The 20,579-nt window shown below is 37.9% G+C and overlaps 2 protein-coding genes across 2 annotated transcripts; both read left to right on the top strand.

Moving 5' to 3' along the window:
• Positions 1-375: 375 nt before the first annotated feature.
• LOC103444684 (uncharacterized) lies at positions 376-4,148 on the top strand. The gene is made up of 3 exons (XM_008383636.4): positions 376-982; positions 2,112-2,192; positions 3,451-4,148. Exons 1-3 carry the CDS (start codon positions 824-826, stop codon positions 3,847-3,849), a joined length of 639 nt encoding a protein of 212 aa, XP_008381858.1. The 5' UTR covers positions 376-823; the 3' UTR covers positions 3,850-4,148.
• Positions 4,149-8,401: 4,253 nt separating this feature from the next.
• On the top strand, positions 8,402-13,976 carry LOC103444685 (uncharacterized). Its single transcript, XM_008383638.4, has 3 exons — positions 8,402-8,604; positions 9,941-10,588; positions 13,571-13,976. Exons 2-3 carry the CDS (start codon positions 10,038-10,040, stop codon positions 13,638-13,640), a joined length of 621 nt encoding a protein of 206 aa, XP_008381860.1. The 5' UTR covers positions 8,402-8,604; positions 9,941-10,037; the 3' UTR covers positions 13,641-13,976.
• Positions 13,977-20,579: the final 6,603 nt, after the last annotated feature.

The following is a 20,579-nucleotide window of genomic DNA, read 5'->3' as shown; positions in this document are numbered from 1 at the left end:
CAAATTCTTTAAATTCAATTTCTAATTGAATACACCTGAAATGTTTTAAACTTTTTTAAATCCCTATTGAATACACCCGGATTTCTAAAGATTTTAATAAATTATCTTAAAATTATAATTGAATACACATTGAATTTTAGAGAATCATTAAAAATCTTGATTAAAAATCCGAATTTCTAAAAATTTTAATAAACTATCTCAATTTACCAGTTTATGTGTGTTTTTCACACAAAATGAATACTATCAACCAACTCAACAAAATATCTCTTACAAAAGTTATTGTTCAAAGACATTACAAATTGACCAATTATTGGTCCAATTTCGAACAACGAGAATGATTCCCTTACAATTCAACAAAACCTTACGAAACCTCTTATAAATGGTGGATTTAGAAGAAGAAAAGAAGACGAAATAGGGGTAAACTAGGATTAGAGGTCACGTAACTGTTGGGATATGGAAGCAACGTTCACGTGGGACGAATCGCGATTGGCCACGATGGTAAAGCATGTGTCCTTTTCCCTCTCCCCCTTCTGAAACCCTCTTGTTCTCCATGTCGACATGATAATTGTTGCAAAAGGAAAGCTAAAAAAACAAGGCCCAAACCAAAATACACCCACACCCCAATTGGATTTCCATCTGATTCCCCCAATTCCCCCAAATTTACATATAAACTCGATTCACTCGTCTTCTTCTTCTCCCAATCGATCGTTTTCGATTTTCAGAGCAGCAGTTTGGCCTCACACGCAAAACCCACAACTTGGTTTCTTCTGATAATATCATATCAGTAGAAGAAGGAGATTGTTAGAGAGAGAATCTGCCTGCCATGGGGAAGAAGAGGAAGTCGATAGCCTCCAGCCTCGACGAGGTGGATCGAAGCATGTATACCTCTTTCTGCAGCGCCGCTAATTCCCTCTCTCAGCTCTACACTCAGGCCATGAACCACCAAAAACTCTCCTTTCAGGCCGGTGAACGCCACGCCCTTGTATGTTCTCTCTCTCCCTCCCTCCTTTATTTATTGATTTTTTATCTAATCGTCGATTCCCTCATTGGGTTTTTGATTCTTCATCAGGATCAAACCAAAGTCACAATTTTTTTTTGTTTCCCATTATTGATAGAATTTGGGGTTTCTTATAAATTTTGGTTAATTTTGTTTGATTGTGAATTGGGTGAATGGTAGTTTTGAGTGAGCATGTCATGCCATTGCCAATAAGGCTGGATGAGAAAGACACCAACTTTTCAGTATCTGTGGGAATTGTAATGAATATCAATGTTAAACTTGTCGAAAGTGCTGAGAGATAAATTGGTGGGGAGTATCAATTGTGAGTGGAATTTTCGGTTTTAATTGGATGTTATATTTGCATCTTAATAAACCCTATACATAAGATAACATGAATAATTTGTGTCCCTATGTGGAATAAAATATAATTCCTTTACTCTCAGAGAACAAGTTAGTCGGATTTACAATCAGTAAATTTGCATGATTCTTGCTGCTGGATGTTGCTTGGTATAAATCTTTTGAGTGAGATATGTTTCTGAACGATTGATTTTGGAAGGGTTTTGTATTCAATGCTCGTTACACAAACATATGTACCATTTCCTTTCTCCAACTGATTGATTTGCCGTTCTCTTGCAAATGACGGTGCAAGTCTCTACTCTCTGAGGACTTAGAGTCCATTATTTTTGGAGTAAGAGCTTTGTGGGTTCCTTCTTCCTTTCTCCCATAGCCATCTTTTTGGTACAGTGTTTTGCCTTTTCACATTTTCTTCCTGTGATGATCAGGGTTCTTGTGAACTGGCTAAACCAGCCGGGGTGGTCTGTGGCGTTTTTCTGAATTTAAAATTTTGTTAAGTATATCGTTTTCTTTTAGTTGATTGAAGGTGCTGGGTCTCTCATGCTGCTTTATGCTTCCTTGTTCAAAATTTAATGCACTTTTTGTCGCTGGTAGCCAATGGTGCAATTGGTTTACAAGTTTTCTTAATATACCTGCATATTCTTGTTTAATTTTTTTTACACACATAAATGCCCTATTATTATCTAAAATTGCTTTAAAGGTGGACGGCATATCTGTTATCTACATTTCATTGATGAAACCGTGTCAAATGCCTTTTCAGGATAAAATTTATCAGTGGATCTGCAGACAGCAAGAAGGAGGCTCACGAGTTACAACAGTCGAGATAGTCGATTATCTTCAGGTTTGTTTACTATTTTCTTTGTTTATTTTCATAAAGGATCTATTATTCCATCATTGTGTGGTAAACCATCCAGAGTACACAAAAAAACATTGATGTTGTGCTCAAACAGACATATGAAGTCACTCCTTTGGCACTCAAAGTTTGTGTAAAACAAAATGGTTCTCTCAAACTTAAGTGTGCCTTTCTTTCAGAGATAGTATATATCAATGACGGGGTTAATATTTTGGTAGAGTCCATTAAGCATGCACCCTTTGTATCTAACATTCCGACTTTTGATGGGTTATTATATTTTAAACTTTAATTTGCAGCTTATTTGGATGATGTCACTTCCTCTCTTCCATGCATTCTATCCATTCCTCATGTAACACGTTTCTAATGCATTACTTGAAGTTGAATCTCATGTTAATTACTTGACATTTTCTCTTTGTAGACCTAATGTACATGCTAAGTATATATCTCTTGTACAATTGTATTTGCCTTACAGGGAGCATAGGGTTAGGTGTGGCTAGATTTAAGACCTTTTATAAGTCCAATATTGTGACCTATGGTTTCGTTTCATATTACCATTGTTGTGGTTCAGCTGAACTTTTGTGAGGGTTTAGTTGAAGAATTCCAACCTTCTTTTTTCACCCAACAGAAGGGATTAATTTTATGGTTTGCATATGCTGTGGAATTGGGCCTGAATCCAGAATTTAACTTTCAAACCTGTTTGAAACTTTAAACATTGCGCAGCTATGTGGTTCTTTTTTTTCAAGGGAATACTTTTATACCCTTTATTAACTAGAAACTAAGGGAGCGTTTGGTAACCATTTTGTTTTTAGTTTTCACATTTTGTGCTTGAGATATGGGGAAAATATAAAGGATGAAGGATGGGTGATGAAGGGTGGAGGAATGATGGTGGGAGAGATGTAGAGAAATGTGTAAGAAACAAAAGTATACATTCCTCTACTCTTCTTCATCTCTCCTTTCTACTACATACTTCCTCCATATCTCGGGCACAAAAGTAAAAACTAAAATCAAAAAACCAAAATGAAACAGGCCCTAAGAGTCTGGTTTTCCTAGGTGGTTTTTGCCATCACCAATCATAGAGGAATGTTTCTTTACCCTGGTTTCGTACTGATAAGTTTATTTCTTTTGCTTATAGATGCATGTTTGTTCTGTAATAAAGAAATAAAACGAGTGTGCTGTTACAATCTTGAAAATTCTAATTTAGACCTCTTTTATACAGCTTACAAATATCTTTCTTATCTCCATGCAGAATGAGTTGGACAGTTGTGGAGAGGAGCCATCAATGTCCCCTAGATTGCCACTCCAACATCAGCCCACTGTGCATTTCTCAAGCTCAGGTTTCCCAGTTACTTCTGGGTCATCTGGTCCAACAAATACTGTGCAGGGAATTCGTTCTGAGCCGTGCGATCATCAATCTAAGAATTCAGTCTTCTCAAATGCTCTGTCAAGCCCTGTTCGCCAAAGTCTTCAGCATTATCACATTTCTCAAGATGGACATTACCCAGGCTCAGGTCTGCCATCTGGAAATGGAGCCCGAAACAATGAACCTAGCTTTCTCCACCCAAACCGGGATGCTAATCCTCCGAGTTCCAATGATACCTCGATGGACATGCATGCAGATAGTCCTGGTCATGATTCTACCTACTGAAAATGCTCAGCTACTTCATCCAAGTATTCTTTTCCATGGGACGGTCAAAAGTCTTGGAAGAACCATGGCAACACAAAGCTCCTCTCTGGTGTAATTCCGTAAGGGAAGACGGCACAACATGGAAGCGGTAATGCAATCAATTTAATTTACTTTTGCTGTCTTGTTTGAGAATAGCTTGGTCTTCTCCATCTTCTGTAAGCATCTTTTTTGTATTGCTTTTCGTTTCATTTTGTTTTTAACAAAAACCGTTGTGTTTCGATTAGTCACTGCTTTTAATGTTGAAAGATTATCTCTGTAAATGTATTGATTCTGCTTTACATTACAATTGAAGATTTCAGTAATTAATTTATAAATTAAGATCATGATTTCCCAAAGCTAATTTAGCCAAAAGTCAATAAAAACTTTACTGTTAAGCCATATGTCAATGACATATTTTTGTTTTGGACTTGAGCAATGATATATTTTTATTAATTAGGCCTAAGTCAATTATGAATTCAATATAGGCTACAAGTCATTATAAATAGTTAGAATTTGACTCTTCAAGCATTCTCTCTCTCTCTCTCTCTCTCTCTCTCTCTCTCTCTCTCTCTCTCTCTCTCTCTCTCTCTCTCTCTCTCTCTCTCTCTATGAATGTCATATGGGCTTAAACTATTATAAATACAAATTTAGATCCTCTCCGGATCAATTTTGTGGAGATTCTCTGGGCCGATGGATCTCTTCCATTGATTCAAATGCAACAGCCAAAATCCCTTATCCTTCCTCTTTTCCCCTCAACTTCTCTTTCTCCCTCACTTCGAAGCTCTTAACCTCGAACCACCAACTCCCCAAATTCCAAATTAAATTCAACCCCACCTTAAAATTAGCCCCAACACCGCCACAACCTACTCAACCCAAAACCACCAATTGTATGTCACTCACCTTACCCTTTCCAAAATTAGCCTCAACACCGCTACATCCCTCAATTACAAGTCCCTGAACCTTAAAATCTTAGCCGATGTTAACGAAACAACAAAGAGAGAGGTCGTGCAAACCAATGTCTTTTGGTTGCAAAGATCTTTTTCATAATTATGGAAGAATTATGGAGAGAGAAATCTCAAACATGAAGAAGAACAAGAAGAAAGAGATGACAAATAAAAAACTAAAATAGTAAGGGATAGCGAAAAAATTGATTTTAGAGCATGGATGACCTGCAATTGAATTTGGGATTTATTAACAACGATGGGGTGGGGAGGTGCGAGGGAGAAAGAGAACTTTAGGGGGAAGAGAGGCAGGAGAAAGAGAACTTTAGGGGGAAGAGAGGCAGAGGAAAAGGTTTTGGCCATTGAATTTCTATTCCTATAGAACTGGTCTCGAGAGGATTTGAATCATATAAATAGTTAGAACATGTAACTTCTATCACCTTCTCTCGCCCTTCGTTTATGTGGAGGAGTCTGCTCAACTAAAAAAAAGGAACCAAGAAACAGACACTGCATTGTAGTGTTCGAATCTAAATGTAAAAAACAGAACTAGGAAACGAGCACTCCATTGCAGTGTCAAAATCCAAATGTAAAAATTAGAACTTAGAAACGGACACTGCATTACAGTGTCTGAATCTAAATGTAAAAATCAGGAGTCCCGTGAGGCGTGAAGTGTAGGAGACATGTGAGTGATGGAAAAAATAGAACCAGGAATTGGACATTGCAACGCAGCGTCTGAATCCAAAAGTAAAAAACAGAACTAGAAAACAGACACCGCATTAGGAACATGTAGGAGGCGTGTGAGTAATGGAAAAACGAAATCAGTAAATGGACACTGCAACACAGTGTTTGAATCCAAATGTAAAAAACTGAATCAGGAAATAGACATTGCAATGTAGTGTCTAATCCATAATGACTTATTTCAAATATAAAACTATGAGAAATGGAGTGTTAGTTGAAGTGAGTGTCAGCTGTAGTGGTAGATTTTGTAATTTTTGTTTATTTTAAATGCATTGAAGTATCATAATACATTATTGACCTATTTATAATTAACATAAATACTATTGATATATTGTTAATATTGTAACTTATTATTGATTTTTCACAAAATTACCCATTTCCTAGTCTACACATGAAAAAACCTTGTATTAGACGCATTGGCATCTTAGGATTCATACAATCGACCCATCGACCCAACTATGGGAAAATTTTTAGTTGTGACGGGAACACGGATGGTACACTACGTGTTTTTGTGCAAGTGATGAAAAGTTTTAATTTTTAAGTTATTAACCTTTTAACACATATAACCCACCATTTATATAAGAATATATGGTGTACCACTTCATGTGACAGAAACATTGAAAAATCTCTCCCAACTGTGATGCTTTAACAAAGACACTAGTTGGTTTCTCTTTAACAAGATTTGACTTCTTCTTCGGCGGCCCCTCGTAAGACTTTACCAAAGCCTTTTGGTTGTACTGAACAAGTTGTTGAGATCCGTACCCCACCCGTGTCTGTACTTCATAGGTGAGGAGAGATAAGAGGAGGCATCAGATTTTTTGAAATTTCCCAAATGAAATTCATAACTCTTGATCCAATGACCATTTTAGTGGCAAATTTTTCTTACCAAAGCCCTTCAATCCTCTGAAAGAGTCAATCCATATCCACGTATAAAGGAATAAGTCAAAGAATTAGTCTCAATGTCTCATAGTCAGGAAAGACGATTTAAGAAAAGAAACAAGGGATATTTTGATATGAGTCCAAAGTAACTAAAAATTGGATCTATTTCAAAAGTCAAAAGTCACTAAAAATTAGACCTATTTCAAAAGTAGGTCTATAAAATTAAACTTATTTCAAAATTTCCCTAGAAAACAAAGTTGTTTATGTATGTAATTTTGTAACTACTAACTAGCCTTTACCAACTTCAAGGTCACTTTCAGAGTTTTAACAATAAAAGAATCTGACAAGTATTTATGGAGAAATTTATAAATGTTCATGTTTAGAAATTACAAGATCTACGTGGCGCCCATGCCAAGTAATCACTGAACTAATTACGTCTGTATGTTGGTGCAAGCGTGCCGCTTTGCAACTGAGTTTGGTCGGGCAAATTAGATGAGTGTGGTGGCGTGGTGGCGAAACGTGCTACTAACTTTTGTACCGAGCAACTTTGGTCGAGGAATGAACACTTTCAGCCTAGGGTTCTAGAACCTGAAGATAAGGTTAGACAATTCACTACTGAGTTCAGGATCTTTTGCACATGGTTCGGCAACTTTAACTATATTTGTAAAAATATTGGTGCGCCGAATTAGTATCAACCTTGATTATTAAGCCCTAGGAGCACGTCGAATATAAGTTTGATACAAAATATTGTGAAAGATAATGTTTTAGTATTTTATTCAGAAAACTATTATTGGTTCTCAAAATTTAGTTGTGCACTCCTTGTTAGCTAATATTAAGGGGAGGGGGGAGGATTTGAAATTGTTACATTAATTTAGAAAAGTGAGGAGTTTCGAACCTAGGATACCAAGATATTAGACCACATACCTATTTTAGCTCTTCAAATTTTCTATATTTAGAAGAAGAAAAAACACGCTTACAAGAAGTGCATAATTAGATTTTTTTGGTGTTAATAACTATTTTCTTTACTTATTATAAATAAACATGGTTAATGAATTAGCGTCGGGGGACACCCATTTCTTGACACATATTTTGTAGAGCCTACTATGTAATATATTTCAACGATCTAATAAAATACATACACACACATATACATATATAGGGTTATGATTGGGGGCACCCAATTTTGTGACACACGTTTTGACACCTTCATATAAGGTTCACTTTGTAATTTTCTTTCAACAATCTGAACTGTCTTAGGTCTTTCCTTAAATATTGTGTCTAGTAAAAATCATTCAAGTCTAAAACTATATAACCGTTGGATTAAATGATAGCCATTGTATTTTTTATTTGCAAAACTGTATTCGTTTATTTTCTTTACTTCAAATGAATGTCTTAATGATTTTGGATTTGTCTAATTTTTTTTATAAGAATGATCAGTAAATGATGAATTGAAATATAGACTGTTTAGATCCTTGAAAAAAATTACGGAATGGTCTACAAAATAGGTGTCTTTTAATCCTGACCCATTGTTTGACACACAATTTTACGCCTATGTATAATGTATCACATTAGTGCATCAACAATCATATAATTTGAATATTTTATTCTATTTACATTGTCAATGGGATATTTTCAATTTTTTTTAATAAACGATATTATTTACACTAAGGGAGTGAAAAAGCGGGCTAAATCTCACAATAAATTAACAATAATGTGATTTAAATTTATCTTTAACGAGAATCAAATTTAAAATATCACGTATACTTTCAAATTTTGGGAGCATCATAGCAATGGATCATAATTCATATATTTTACCAAAAGACAAAAGTCGGTGAAGCAAAAGTAGAAGGAAAATAAATAAATAAATAAATAAAAGGAAAAAAGAGAAACAAATTAATGAGGGCCCGTCGCTATCATTCTTCCTGGGAGTCACCATCCTATCCACCTTTAAATAATACCAACCATAATAAGTAAACCCACTCCTTTTCCTTTTTTCCCTTTTTTTTTCCTTTTTCTTTTTTATTCCCCTCTCTCTCTCTCTCTCTCTCTCTCTCTCTCTCTCTCCGATTCATCACCGGTTTTTTAGTATTTGCCGCGATCGAAGAAGTCATAGCCGCCGATTCGACGGCCGCCAAACGTCTGGAGATCCCTCTGCTTCTTGGATATTCAACTTCTTCAGGTATTTCTGCTGACTTTCCTCCCTTTCTCTTTGATCTGGTTTTCTGTTTGTTTCCCGAGAAAATGATGGGACTGAAAAGAATAAAGCTTTACTCCCTTTGGGATTCTTGAAAGAAAAAGTGGAATTTCAGTTCAAATTAAGAGGTCTATTAATCTTTGGATTTCTTTTGGAATTTCAAAAATAGAAAATGTAAAATTGTGTGACTGTTCATAAATATATGATACTGTTTAAGATTAGAGTAATTAGTTACTGTTGGTTTAATTTAACGGGTGACTGTTGGAATGCTGTGATGGGTAATGTATAACTGTTTCTTGCAGAACTCACTAATTTTACTATTTTAGTTTACTAAGAATTATTGGGTAATTCTCTGCCTTCCGATAAATTGGTTTATATTAACGTTCTATTGATGTTGTGAATTTGAACAAGAGGAAAAGCTTTGACCTTACATGATCACGAGCCATTGTGTGTTTCTTGGTAGTTGGTACTTAATCATACCAATTTACATCTTTCTGAAATTTTCGAATGTCTTACAAGACTACGGTTTTAATGAGTTTTGTGCTCACGAATATGCATATTTGCATATATAGTTATGATCTCCTTTCAGATGTTGGTATCTTATATTTTCAAATTGTAAATCAGGACCATGAATTCAAGCATGATTCTACTCGATCAACAGTTCTAACTGACAATCTGTGTGTGTGCGTGTCTGCATTTTGTTGAATCATGCTAATCCGATTGTCAATTGGACTGACACATTGAGACATGAGTGTATTTGATTAATGGTCCTGATCTGCAATATGGCAAGAAAACAAGTCAGTTGTCTTACATGACAACAATACCGCGCACATGGTCTTTCTTTAATAAGGATGTCCTCATTTTGAAAAAAGTAAGGACTGTCTATAGCAATCTGCTCTATTGATTCCAAATTTCAAACCCTGTAATCATTTAGCCATTTGATTACCATCATGATTATTTCAGTATTTACCTAGAACATAGTGTTCGTCCATTTGTCTGGTCATAGTTACATAACTCAATGGTTTCTGAAGTGACTTGAAATACGAGTAATATAGATCATTGGACCAGATTGCATGTCAGGCTCACATGACATCCCCATAAACAGGAATCCCTTCTTTGGAAAGGTGTAATACAATAGACCTTTGAAAAGGCACGTGCATATGTGGAACATGATTAAGTGCGGAATTCCACTCCTGCTTTGGCCCGATATTACAATATATGCACATTTCATTTAAAAATTGGGGAACTGGATTAGTTTCTGTTGATAACTTGGTAGATTTACAATGATGCAAATGCTGATTATCTTTCACTATTCTTACAGTGAGTTATTGGTGGATGGAAGTCAGGTGGATTTGGTTCATCTGAGTAGAGGCCAACTGTATAGAAAACACATGTTGGTGATCAAATGAGTAGAACTGATGTTATTTGCAGTAGAAGGAGGAGGGTTCTTCTCATCTTCAGCTGCTGGGTATAGCAAGGGCCTGGCCCTTCTTCTCTTGGGTCAGAAGAACGAAGATAAACCCATGAGAGTTTCGCCGTGGAATCAGTACCGGTTGGTGGATCAAGAATCTGACACTGACCTCCAGCTGGCTTCCACAAAGAACCGACTTTCCCGCGGCTGCGCCTCCTTTGTCTGCTTTGGTCGCGCTTCCGCCGGGCTCGACACTCCATCTCCTCTTAAAGTGGGCCCTGCCCAACAGCAGGATATTTTGCCTGGGTCTCTTGTTTCTGACAAAGGCAAGGATCATACTGCTGGTGCTGATGATGACCATATTGCTAGAAAGGTTGTCCTTAAAAGTAGCTTGAAGAGACCTTCCAAAAGAACTCCAGTTTCTGTGGAGAGTGCTAATGAACGTGAAGCATTGAGTGAACCAGGTAGTGATATTCCTGGTCATGTGGAAAGGAGGAAAGTGCAGTGGACAGATGTTTGTGGGAGTGAGCTTGTTGAAATCAGGGAGTTTGAACCCAGGTATATTAAAGTTTATATCACAATATTATTAAACGCATCTCTAATTCTTTATTTAGTCCATTAGTTGAACTTAGAGTAAACTAACTGCAGGCTCCCAGAAACTAAGCCTCATTTCTAGGGTTTTAATTGGGTGTTTTCTCTGAAGTACTGGAATATAATAGTAGAATCACTCTTAATGGACTTCTACGTGTCTAATGTTTAAGTTGTTGACCTTTCACATGCATTAAAATAAGGATACATATATCTGAGATGGTGAAATTCAAGGTAGGTGTCCAATTAGTGACGAGAAATATAGACGGTTAGATTTTCAGAAGGATGGACGAGATGTGTTTGATTATGGCAGGGATATATCTCCAAGGTATGTTTGGGTGAGGGACTTCCAAAATTCCAAGGCATTTTGGCAAAATGAAGAAATGGATCACAAAAATTTAGAATTAGAAAATGCACTTCATGAGCATTACAAAGGTATGTGATAGAGAATTGTAAATGACCCTTCCTGTAGTAATTTTCAAATTGCTCGATCATGCTTTTTCTAATGCTCATGTGGTGCATTTCCAATCCCTCCTTTCAAACTTTTTGCGATCCATTTGTTCATCACTATGCCTAAATTCCTTGTAATTTGGAAGTTTCTCATCCAAACACACCCCTAGTGTCAGATGGGTTTTCAATGATAGTTTTGTTGTATAGTTGGGAAGTCTAGGTCGATTTATGACTAGAGCTATCTGCTTGTTGGGTTGTTAATGTTTGAACTAAGGCTATTTGTTTAATTACCACGAACCTCCAACTTGGCAAGTTAGAGCTTACCAACCTATAAGTTGGTTACAAACCTGTATAGGAATTCAGCAAAGGTGTTTAAATTGAGATTTTGTACAGCTCTTTCCTCATTTACTTTTTATAGTAGGTTGAAGGGTAAACTTAGAGCTTCTAGGTAGGTAGAGTGGCTTGTTTCCCTCACTTCCTTATAATGGGATTGAGGGACTTTTTTTATCGGAAGGGGTCTATGCAAATATCTTGTTACAGTTTGTGGATGTATCTCATGTACTTTGGGGGAGGACAATAGGTTTTCTTAATTTGGTTAAGATTGTTGAATCACAATGCTCCTTTTTGTTGGTAGGTGTTAAATTTGGTTTTGGGAAGAGAGTTAGCACTGTGAATCATTTTTCCACTTTCTTCATATGTACAATAATGTGCTAATGTCTTCTGTTGCTTCCTTTTCACCTTCTCGTATGTTTCTTGGAATCTAGTTGATCCTGGAAAAAAGATGGTATTTTCATGCTTGTGAATTAGTTTTTCATTTTGTTTTAGACTTTTCTGACCCATTTTTAGCTTTAATTTGGAACCTTAGACCATCTCCAATGGTTGGGCTAAAAGTCAAATATTTTAGCCCGGAAAATTTAGCTTTTAGCCCAGAAACAGCTTTTCTGCTCCAACTGTTCTAGCCTAAAATTTTGGGAAGAGAGTTAGCACTGTGAATCATTTTTCCACTTTCTTCATATGTACAATAATGTGCTAATGTCTTCTGTTGCTTCCTTTTCACCTTCTCGTATGTTTCTTGGAATCTAGTTGATCCTGGAAAAAAGATGGTATTTTCATGCTTGTGAATTAGTTTTTCATTTTGTTTTAGACTTTTCTGACCCATTTTTAGCTTTAATTTGGAACCTTAGACCATCTCCAATGGTTGGGCTAAAAGTCAAATATTTTAGCCCGGAAAATTTAGCTTTTAGCCCAGAAACAGCTTTTCTGCTCCAACTGTTCTAGCCTAAAATTTTAGCCCGGGATTATTAAAGAATGAACTTAGGCTATTTTTTTGTTCAATTAAATTTTTAAAAAAAATATGTAGACTATCGTAAATTAATTTTATGAACATTTTAATCTAAAAAAAATTTAAATTCCGATAAATATTGAAAAATTTAAATTCAAATTTCTAGGCTAAATTTTGGGAGGAATCTGGCATTGGTTTAGCATTTAGCATTTAGCCCAAAATTTCCCCTTGGGTTGGAGTGGGTTTGGGGGGAAATTTTGGGGGGTAATTTGGCTTTTAGCCACCATTGGAGTTGGTCTTAGTGCACCTATTCAAGTGAAGATTTTTGCATGGTTGGTGGCCCATACGAAACTTAGTACATGTGATTTTCTCCAAAGGAAAAAGTTGTATGGTTGTTATTATACCCCGTTTGTGCATTATGCTCAAAGGCGATGGTGAGAGTATTCATCATATCCTTTTGGCATTGTCTTTTTACTTTGCAAGTTTGCCAAGAGATTTCAGTTCCTTGATGTTAGTGGTTTAGGTTTATGAGAAGGCAGTTACCCTTAGAAGATTTGTGGCTTTAGTCTATTTTTAGATTATTTAGGTAAAAATGGTTGGTTTGATAAGGTCCGTTCTTTAACAACTTAAACCTTTTGAGTTATAGTGGTTGCCTAATATGGTATCAGAGCTCTTGTTGTAAGAGCTTCTGTGATCAGAGCCCATAATCCTTCATCCCCTTGTATTTGTCAATTTGTAAGGTACATGGTGGTGGTCTTTACCTGTATGTTTAATAATCATTTTGGTTTTAGTTTTAAGATTCCACTTTTTGTGCTTGAGATATGAGAGTGATGAAGGGTGGTGGGATAGAGGGAAGAAAGATGAATGAATGAAAATAAAATCATTCTATTCTCGAGCTGATTTTTAACATCTCTGTTTTTTAGGGCCGTTCAGTTCTGTTAATTCATTCTATTCTCGAGCTACAAGCTGATTCGCCTGTTGTTTTTTCTGGTTTTTAGCTGAGCTTGATGGACATCTTCTTTTATCCAATACAAGTTCAGGTTTCCCATTTGAAAAAAGTTACTATTTCCCGCGATCTAAAAAACGAAAGCATCACATTTATACGTTTTTATGTCATATATTCTTCTGCAAGGTGTTTTTCTTGCATTCGCGTTCTTTCATTTCTCTTTTTAGTACCACATATAATTTTTGCTGAGATGAAAACATGTTTGTATTGGCAGTGAAACGGACGGATCAGATGATGGATTCGACGATGGGAATGAAAAAAGTTGCTCGTGTGTGGTTATGTAGTTTGGCATTTACCTGATGATGATTTGGGCATTTCTGCTCTTTGGATGCAAATACTGCATCAGGTAACTTACCGCTAACATAGCTTGTTTGGTTGATTTACTTATTTCCGGAAGAAAGCGGTTTTTGAGTACGTGCAGAATACCACCGTAGCAAGGAGCAAGGAGTATTATTTCTCTCTATGCCTGTCGGAATGAACATTCATGTGTATATCAGGTTGCTGTGGGTTTCAATTTTGCCATTTTAGGTATGGGGACATGTTTTTGTTTGTTATTCTCCTTCTGTGTGACTGCATTGTTCATTATTTTGCCATAATTAATGTATTATTTTTTGTCCTTATGGTTTGAGTTTAATACAAATTTTAGACCTAAAACCTTTGAAGAATGATTGATGTCATGCCCAATAATCCAAGGCACTCACGAACTTTTGGGTTTAGTCTTTACAATTGCAATGGTATCAAGATAAGGTGATCCGAATGCCACCACGATCCCTTGTTGTGTCGGATTCTAACCTAGCATTAGTCCTTGTCGGGTATGATGATCTAGAAGCGTAATTGGAAGAGATTTATTGGTACTACGGGTGTCGGGTGCATCTGATTAGAAAAATGTTGGGTGACAACCGTCTATGCGCGCTGGTTACTGTATTCTTATAGTATTATCGGTTCTCTGTGCATTGCCACTCCAAAACCAAAATAGATAAATGATAATCACTCACCATTTTCCTCTCTCTCTCTGCAACTCTTGTTTCATGCTCTCTTGTTTTCACTTGGTTTATTGACTCTAATGAGCATAAAGGAAGAGAAGTGTGTAACAATGTTTAAAATATGTTTACCAAAAAAAAAAAAAAACAATGTTTAAAATATTAAAAAAACTGTAGATATTTATGTCAAAATATCCAAAAAATTAAGGATCGATATAGAAGGGAGGGGTTGAAGTTCAAACTTTATCTTATATCGGCGATAAATAGGAAAATCAATAAATATTAATGATATTTATCGATTTATTGCAAAAATTTTGTTGGAACCTATCGAAGATTTCAAACTTCTGATTTTTTTTGAGAATTTTTCTTTACTTTTGACTAAATCTGAATGAGTTGATATATCCATCATAATACAAATTGTCACAATTTCTGTCTAAGACAACCAATATCTATATCGATAGATCAATCAATATTTCATAAATTTTCATATCAATATTTTTGCCTATATTAATATTTTGTACACTGTAGTGTAGCAAGCAAAAAATGATATATGATTATTATTTGGATTAATCTCAGTTTACTACTCTAAAGTTTCGTGGTTTTCAACATTTGGTACATGAAATTTTTTTCATCCTAGAGTCATACCTCAAGTCTTAATTTTGGGATAGTTTCATACATTCGTTAAGTTGGCTGTTAAGTCAGCCGTTAATTGATGACGTGGTGCTTATTTGGACAATGACTAGACGCCTCGTGTTAATATGAGCCCATGTAGATATTAAAAAAATTAAAAAATTAAAAAAATAAAAAATAAAAAATAAAAATAAAAAAAGTAAAAAACTAAACCTAAATCTGAAATTCCCTTTATCCCTTTCCTCTCCCCCATTTCTTCCTCACCATCGCCACCCTTCGTCCCTTTCCTCAGTGCTTCCTCCGCTCTCTCCCTCCTTCCTTTCTCTCTAAAAGTCTCAATCTCAATGAAGCACAGCCCTAAACTCAGTGGTTGCTGTCACCGTTCATTGTCTTCTCCGACGATTTTCCCAACACACCTAGATGACTCAGATGGCAGCTTCACCGCTGTTCTCCGTCGATGTCAGACCACCACCATGACCCAATGTTTCTAGTGGAACAAACCCAAGTCTCTACTTGGTGATTTTCAAACCCCAAGCCCTCAAATTGAAGTGCCCCGTTGGAGATGAGGAAATCAAAATTCAATTTTCTGCAGCCCAAATTGCGACGCAGCCACACCGAGATCTAAGCTATCTCTCTGCTCCAATACAACTTATGTGTTCCTCCTACCCTTCTTCCAAACCCTCACCGCCCCACAATTTCGCCACTCCATTTTTTGAAATCATGGTGGGTTTTTTGTATCTCATATCTGTGGAACCAAAAATATTCTAGAGGCATACCGGATTTTCTACACGCGAGCAGTGGAGAATTATCCACCAACCAAGGCAGGAGTACCTAAAATGGGTAACAATTCAAAACATATTTTATTCCATATATGTTTTTACCTCATTTTTTCCTTATTCAATTAGCCATTTATTTCAAACATTTCATAACATCCTCAATCAATTAATATAATCAATATATTAAAGGCTAATTACATCACCAAATTAAGCCCAAAAATCACCCTAAAGGCCTTTTATCCCTTCTCCAAAGGGAGACGGCCATTTCCTTTTTTTTTTCACCATAATTTTCCTTTTTTGTGACATTGATTAACCAATTATACAAAAAATCACAAAAACATTCATTTTATGTTTAATAGCCAAATAAATTGGCTAATTAAACCTAAATCAAACCCAAAAAACCCTAGCCACCTCCTATCCCTATATATATACTCTCATTTCTCACCAAAAGGCCAATTTCCAACACTTTGACAAAAATCCCAAAATTCTCTAAACACTCTTTCTCTCTAAATTCTAACTTTGGCATCAGAGGTTCTTCGGCCAAAGCCCCCCATTCATCGTGGGCGCGTGATGCTCTTGGCCTTAACCTAAGGTGTTAATTATTTTGTAGGTGCAAAATTGTCCAAGATCAAGGAGGAAGAAATTTGCATCCACAATATCAAAGTCTAATAAATTTTTGTGTCGGCTTCAAAATCCGATTTTGATCATTAGTTAAGCAAGACAAGAATATAATTACAACAACAACAACAACAACAACAAAGCCTTTTCCCACTAAGTGGGGTCGGCTATATGAATCCTAGAACGCCATTGCGCTCGGTTTTGTGTCATGTCCTCCGTTAGATCCAAGTACTCTAAGTCTTTTCTTAGAGTCTCTTCCAAAGTTGTCCTAGGTCTTCCTCTACCCCTTCGGCCCTGAACCTCTGTCCCGTAGTCACATCTTCGAACCGGAGCGTCAGTCGGCCTTCTTTGCACATGTTCAAAATCACCGGAGCCGATTTTCTCTCATCTTTCCTACAATTTCGGCTACTCCTACTTTACCTCGGATATCCTCATTCCCAATCTTATCCTTTCTCGTGTGCCCACACATCCCACGAAGCATCCTCATCTCCGCTACACCCATTTTGTGTACGTGTTGATACTTCACCACCCAACATTCTGTGCCATACAACATCGCTAGCCTTATTGCCGTCCTATAAAATTTTCCCTTGAGCTTCAGTGGCCTACGACGGTCACACAACACGCCGGATGCACTCTTTCCATCCAGCTCGTATTCTATGGTTGAGATCTCCATCTAATTCTCCGTTCTCTTGCAAGATAGATCCTAGGTAGCGAAAACGATCGCTTTTTGTGATCTTCGCTAGATTGCTCCTGTCATTAGTGTGGATAAGTATATAAATGGATAGAGATAGGAAAGCAAACACAAGATGTACGTGGTTCACCCAGATTGGCTACGTCCACGGAATAGAAGAGTTCTCATTAATTGTGAAGGGTTTACACAAGTACATAGGTTCAAGCTCTCATTTAGTGAGTACAAGTGAATGATTTAGTACAAATGACATTAGGAAATATTGTGGGAGAATGATCTCGTAATCACGAAACTTCTAAGTATCAGAGTGTGGTGTCGTCTTGACTTGCCTTATCTGTCTCATAGGTAGATGTGGCATCTTCTCTGGAAGTACTCTTCCTCCATCCAGGGGTGGTATCTTTAACTGGTGGAGATGCACAAGGTAATGTATCAATTTCACTTGAAGCTTACTTGTAGTTTCAGGCTTGGTCAAGCGCGATACAAACCATGTAGTAGGAGTCCCCCAAGTCGCCGAGCTAGGGGGTCTGCTGAAAGAGGTGACAGACAAGGTAAGCAATCAGAGCTCCGACTGATTGTTCACCTTCTCCCCATCTTGCAGCAGCATGAAGGATAAAGAGAAGAAAAATGAGAAGAGATGATATGAGATACCTTTGCTTTTGAAAAAGTAACTTTCCACAGGCTTATTCTTGAACTGAGCTGGAGGGTTTTCTGGTTTTCTCCAGAGTATAAGGCCGACTGAAGAATTTGAGGGTCAAAACAAGTCCATCAAATCTAGAGTACGTTCCACCCTGCTGATATGGGATACTTTTGCTTTTGACAGAGTAATGAATGTATCGGCACGTGTGCTGTTACGCTTGTCTCCACATGCTTCCTTGTATCCTTCGCACTTGCCCTATCTGTTCCTCAAGGCAGATGCGGAATCTTCCCTGGAAACATAAGATGTTGAAGATGAGTACTCGAGAGCAATGCCAGGTAAGTAATCAGGTAAGGGGTTCCAGGCAGTCAGTTCCTGGCTGGAAGCTTGATTCCAAGTGCTGACTGATTGCTCTCTTTCTCCTTGTCTTGCAGGTAAAAACAAGGCCAAAAGAAAAGACAGGGAAAAAGCATGATATGGGATACTCTTGCTTTTAACCCTGATGATATGAGATATTCTTGCTCTAGTATAGCTTGTTTGCAGAGGTATTATCGGGGGGAAAGAAAGCTGAATATTTCGAAAGGTTTCGTTGGGAGTGCCCTCTCAGATATGATGAAGGGTTGAGCATTTTTGCAGGTCTGCCTGTCCGTTGGGGATGGAGGTCGACATATATAGGAGTCTCCCTAACAACAAGCTTCACGTGCTCAACTTTGGCAGAGAACTTTGGCAAAGTTATTTGTGGTACCCATGAGCTATTGTTGCGTGTGGGAAGTGGGTGATTGAACAGTAAGATTCATGTGCTTTCTACTTCACCAGAAGTCTTCGACAGAATGCCCATAATTTCTGCAAAGCTGAGTGTGCGTGTGACAGGTGCTGACAAGGCTAGAAAAGTAGGTGCCTCTTCGATTTCTGAGATCGGCCCTCGTGGTCTCTGAGCAGCCCAGCTTTTGAGAAAGCGAGCGCCTCTTCGATTGATTCGGAGAACGATGCCTCATCGATTTTTGAAAAAGCAATCATGCTGGGGGTCTGGCTCTCGAGATTCGGGGAGCAGTGTCTCTTCGATTTTTGAGAAAGTAATCATGTTGGGAGTCTGGCTCTCGAGATTCGGAGGGCGGTGCCTCTTCAATTTTGGAGCAAGCAATCTTGTTGGGAGTGTTTTCTCGAATGTGAGTAAAGGTTGGGCATGTTTGCTAGTCTACCTTGCCACGAAACACAGAAGTTGACACACAGGGACTTTCCAATTATCCAGCAATGGTACTGTTCCCTTACCCTCTCTTCGATTTTTAAGAAAGTAGTCATGTTGGGAGTCTGGCTCTCGAGATTCGGAGGACGGTGCCTCTTCGATTTTGGAGCAAGCAATCTTATTGGGAGTGTTTTCTCGAATGTGAGTAAAGGTTGGGCATGTTTGCTAGTCTACCTTGCCACGAAGCACAGAGGTTGACACACAGGGACTTTCCAATTATCCAGCAGTGGTACTGTTCCTTTACCCTTGTGGGTAATAATATGGTAGCTAGACCTTCAAAATTTATGGGTCTAAACTTTGTTAGTGCTGTTTCTTTGCTATTCTTTTACCCTTCTTGGTCAGAGCGATGTAGTGGGAGCTGCAAGCTTCACGTGCTCAACTTTGGCAGAGAACTTTGGCAAAGTTATCTGTGGTACCCATGAGTTATTGTTGCGTGTGGTAAGTGGGTGATTGAACAGTAAGATTCATGTGTTTTCTACTTCCCCAGAAGTCTTTGACAGAATGCCCATAATTTCCGCAAAACTGAGTGTGCGTGTGACAGGTGCTAACAAGGCTGGAAAAGGCTGGAAAAGTAGGTGCCTCTTCGATTTCTGATATCGGCCCTCGTGGTCTCTGGGGAGCCCAGCTTTTGAGAAAGCAAACGCCTCTTCGATTTCTGAGATCAACCCTCGTGATCTCTAAGCAGCCCAGCTTTTGAGAAAGCAAACGCCTCTTCGATTTCTGAAGCTTCGTCGAGTGCAGATTTTTATAGGGGCTGGCATTAAGTTCCAAAGCACACTTGAATCTCCACCAGTAGAAGCTTCATTCTTGCACTTCTAAGATCTTGATTTGTCCGACCTCTTCTCTCTTCAACACCTTTGAAAATGTCTGGCCCCTCCGACCGTCGTTTTGACTTGAACCTTGTTGAAGAGGCAGCCCCGCCTTCTCCAGACAACATATGGCGCCCATCCTTCGTCTCCCCTACTGGTCCTCTTACCGTTGGGGATTCCGTGATGAAGAATGATATGACCGCTGCGGTGGTGGCCAGGAACCTTCTCACTCCCAAAGATAACAGACTACTTTCCAAACGGTCTGATGAGTTAGCTGTTAAGGATTCGCTGGCTCTCAGTGTTCAGTGTGCAGGTTCTGTGTCTAATATGGCCCAACGCCTATTTGCTCGAACCCGCCAAGTTGAATCATTGGCGGCTGAAGTGATGAGTCTCAAACAGGAGATTAGAGGGCTCAAGCATGAGAATAAACAGTTGCACCGGCTTGCACATGACTATGCTACAAACATGAAGAGGAAGCTTGACCAGATGAAGGAAACTGATGGTCAGGTTTTACTTGATCATCAGAGATTTGTGGGTTTGTTCCAAAGGCATTTATTGCCTTCGTCTTCTGGGGCTGTACCGCGTAATGAAGCTCCAAATGATCAACCTCTGATGCCTCCTCCTTCTAGGGTTCTGTCCAGTACTGAGGCTCCAAATGATCCCCCTCCGGTGCCTTCTCTTTCTGGGGCTCTACCGACTGCTGAGACTTCTCCTAAGCAACCTTTGTGAAGGCTCCCTCTTGTGTGCTTATTTTGACTCATGTATATGTACATATTTGTAGCTTATCGGGGATATCAATAAATAAGCTTTCCTTCATTTCAATGTATTGTGTTAAATACACCAAA

The sequence above is a fragment of the Malus domestica genome, chromosome 10, assembly GCF_042453785.1.
Source record: "Malus domestica chromosome 10, GDT2T_hap1".
Lineage (NCBI taxonomy): Eukaryota > Viridiplantae > Streptophyta > Magnoliopsida > Rosales > Rosaceae > Malus > Malus domestica.
Note: the sequence above shows the minus strand (reverse complement) of the source record. Positions and strands in the feature narration are given on the sequence as shown.

Excerpts from the sequence above, each read along its gene's own strand:
- LOC103444684 (XM_008383636.4), top strand. The coding sequence starts at position 824 with ATGGGGAAGAAGAGGAAGTCGATAGCCTCCAGCCTCGACGAGGTGGAT. Across the intron at positions 983-2,111 it reads CCGGTGAACGCCACGCCCTT|GATAAAATTTATCAGTGGAT; the intron begins GTATGTTCTCTC and ends ATGCCTTTTCAG. Across the intron at positions 2,193-3,450 it reads AGATAGTCGATTATCTTCAG|AATGAGTTGGACAGTTGTGG; the intron begins GTTTGTTTACTA and ends ATCTCCATGCAG.
- LOC103444685 (XM_008383638.4), top strand. The coding sequence starts at position 10,038 with ATGTTATTTGCAGTAGAAGGAGGAGGGTTCTTCTCATCTTCAGCTGCT. Across the intron at positions 10,589-13,570 it reads ATCAGGGAGTTTGAACCCAG|TGAAACGGACGGATCAGATG; the intron begins GTATATTAAAGT and ends TTGTATTGGCAG.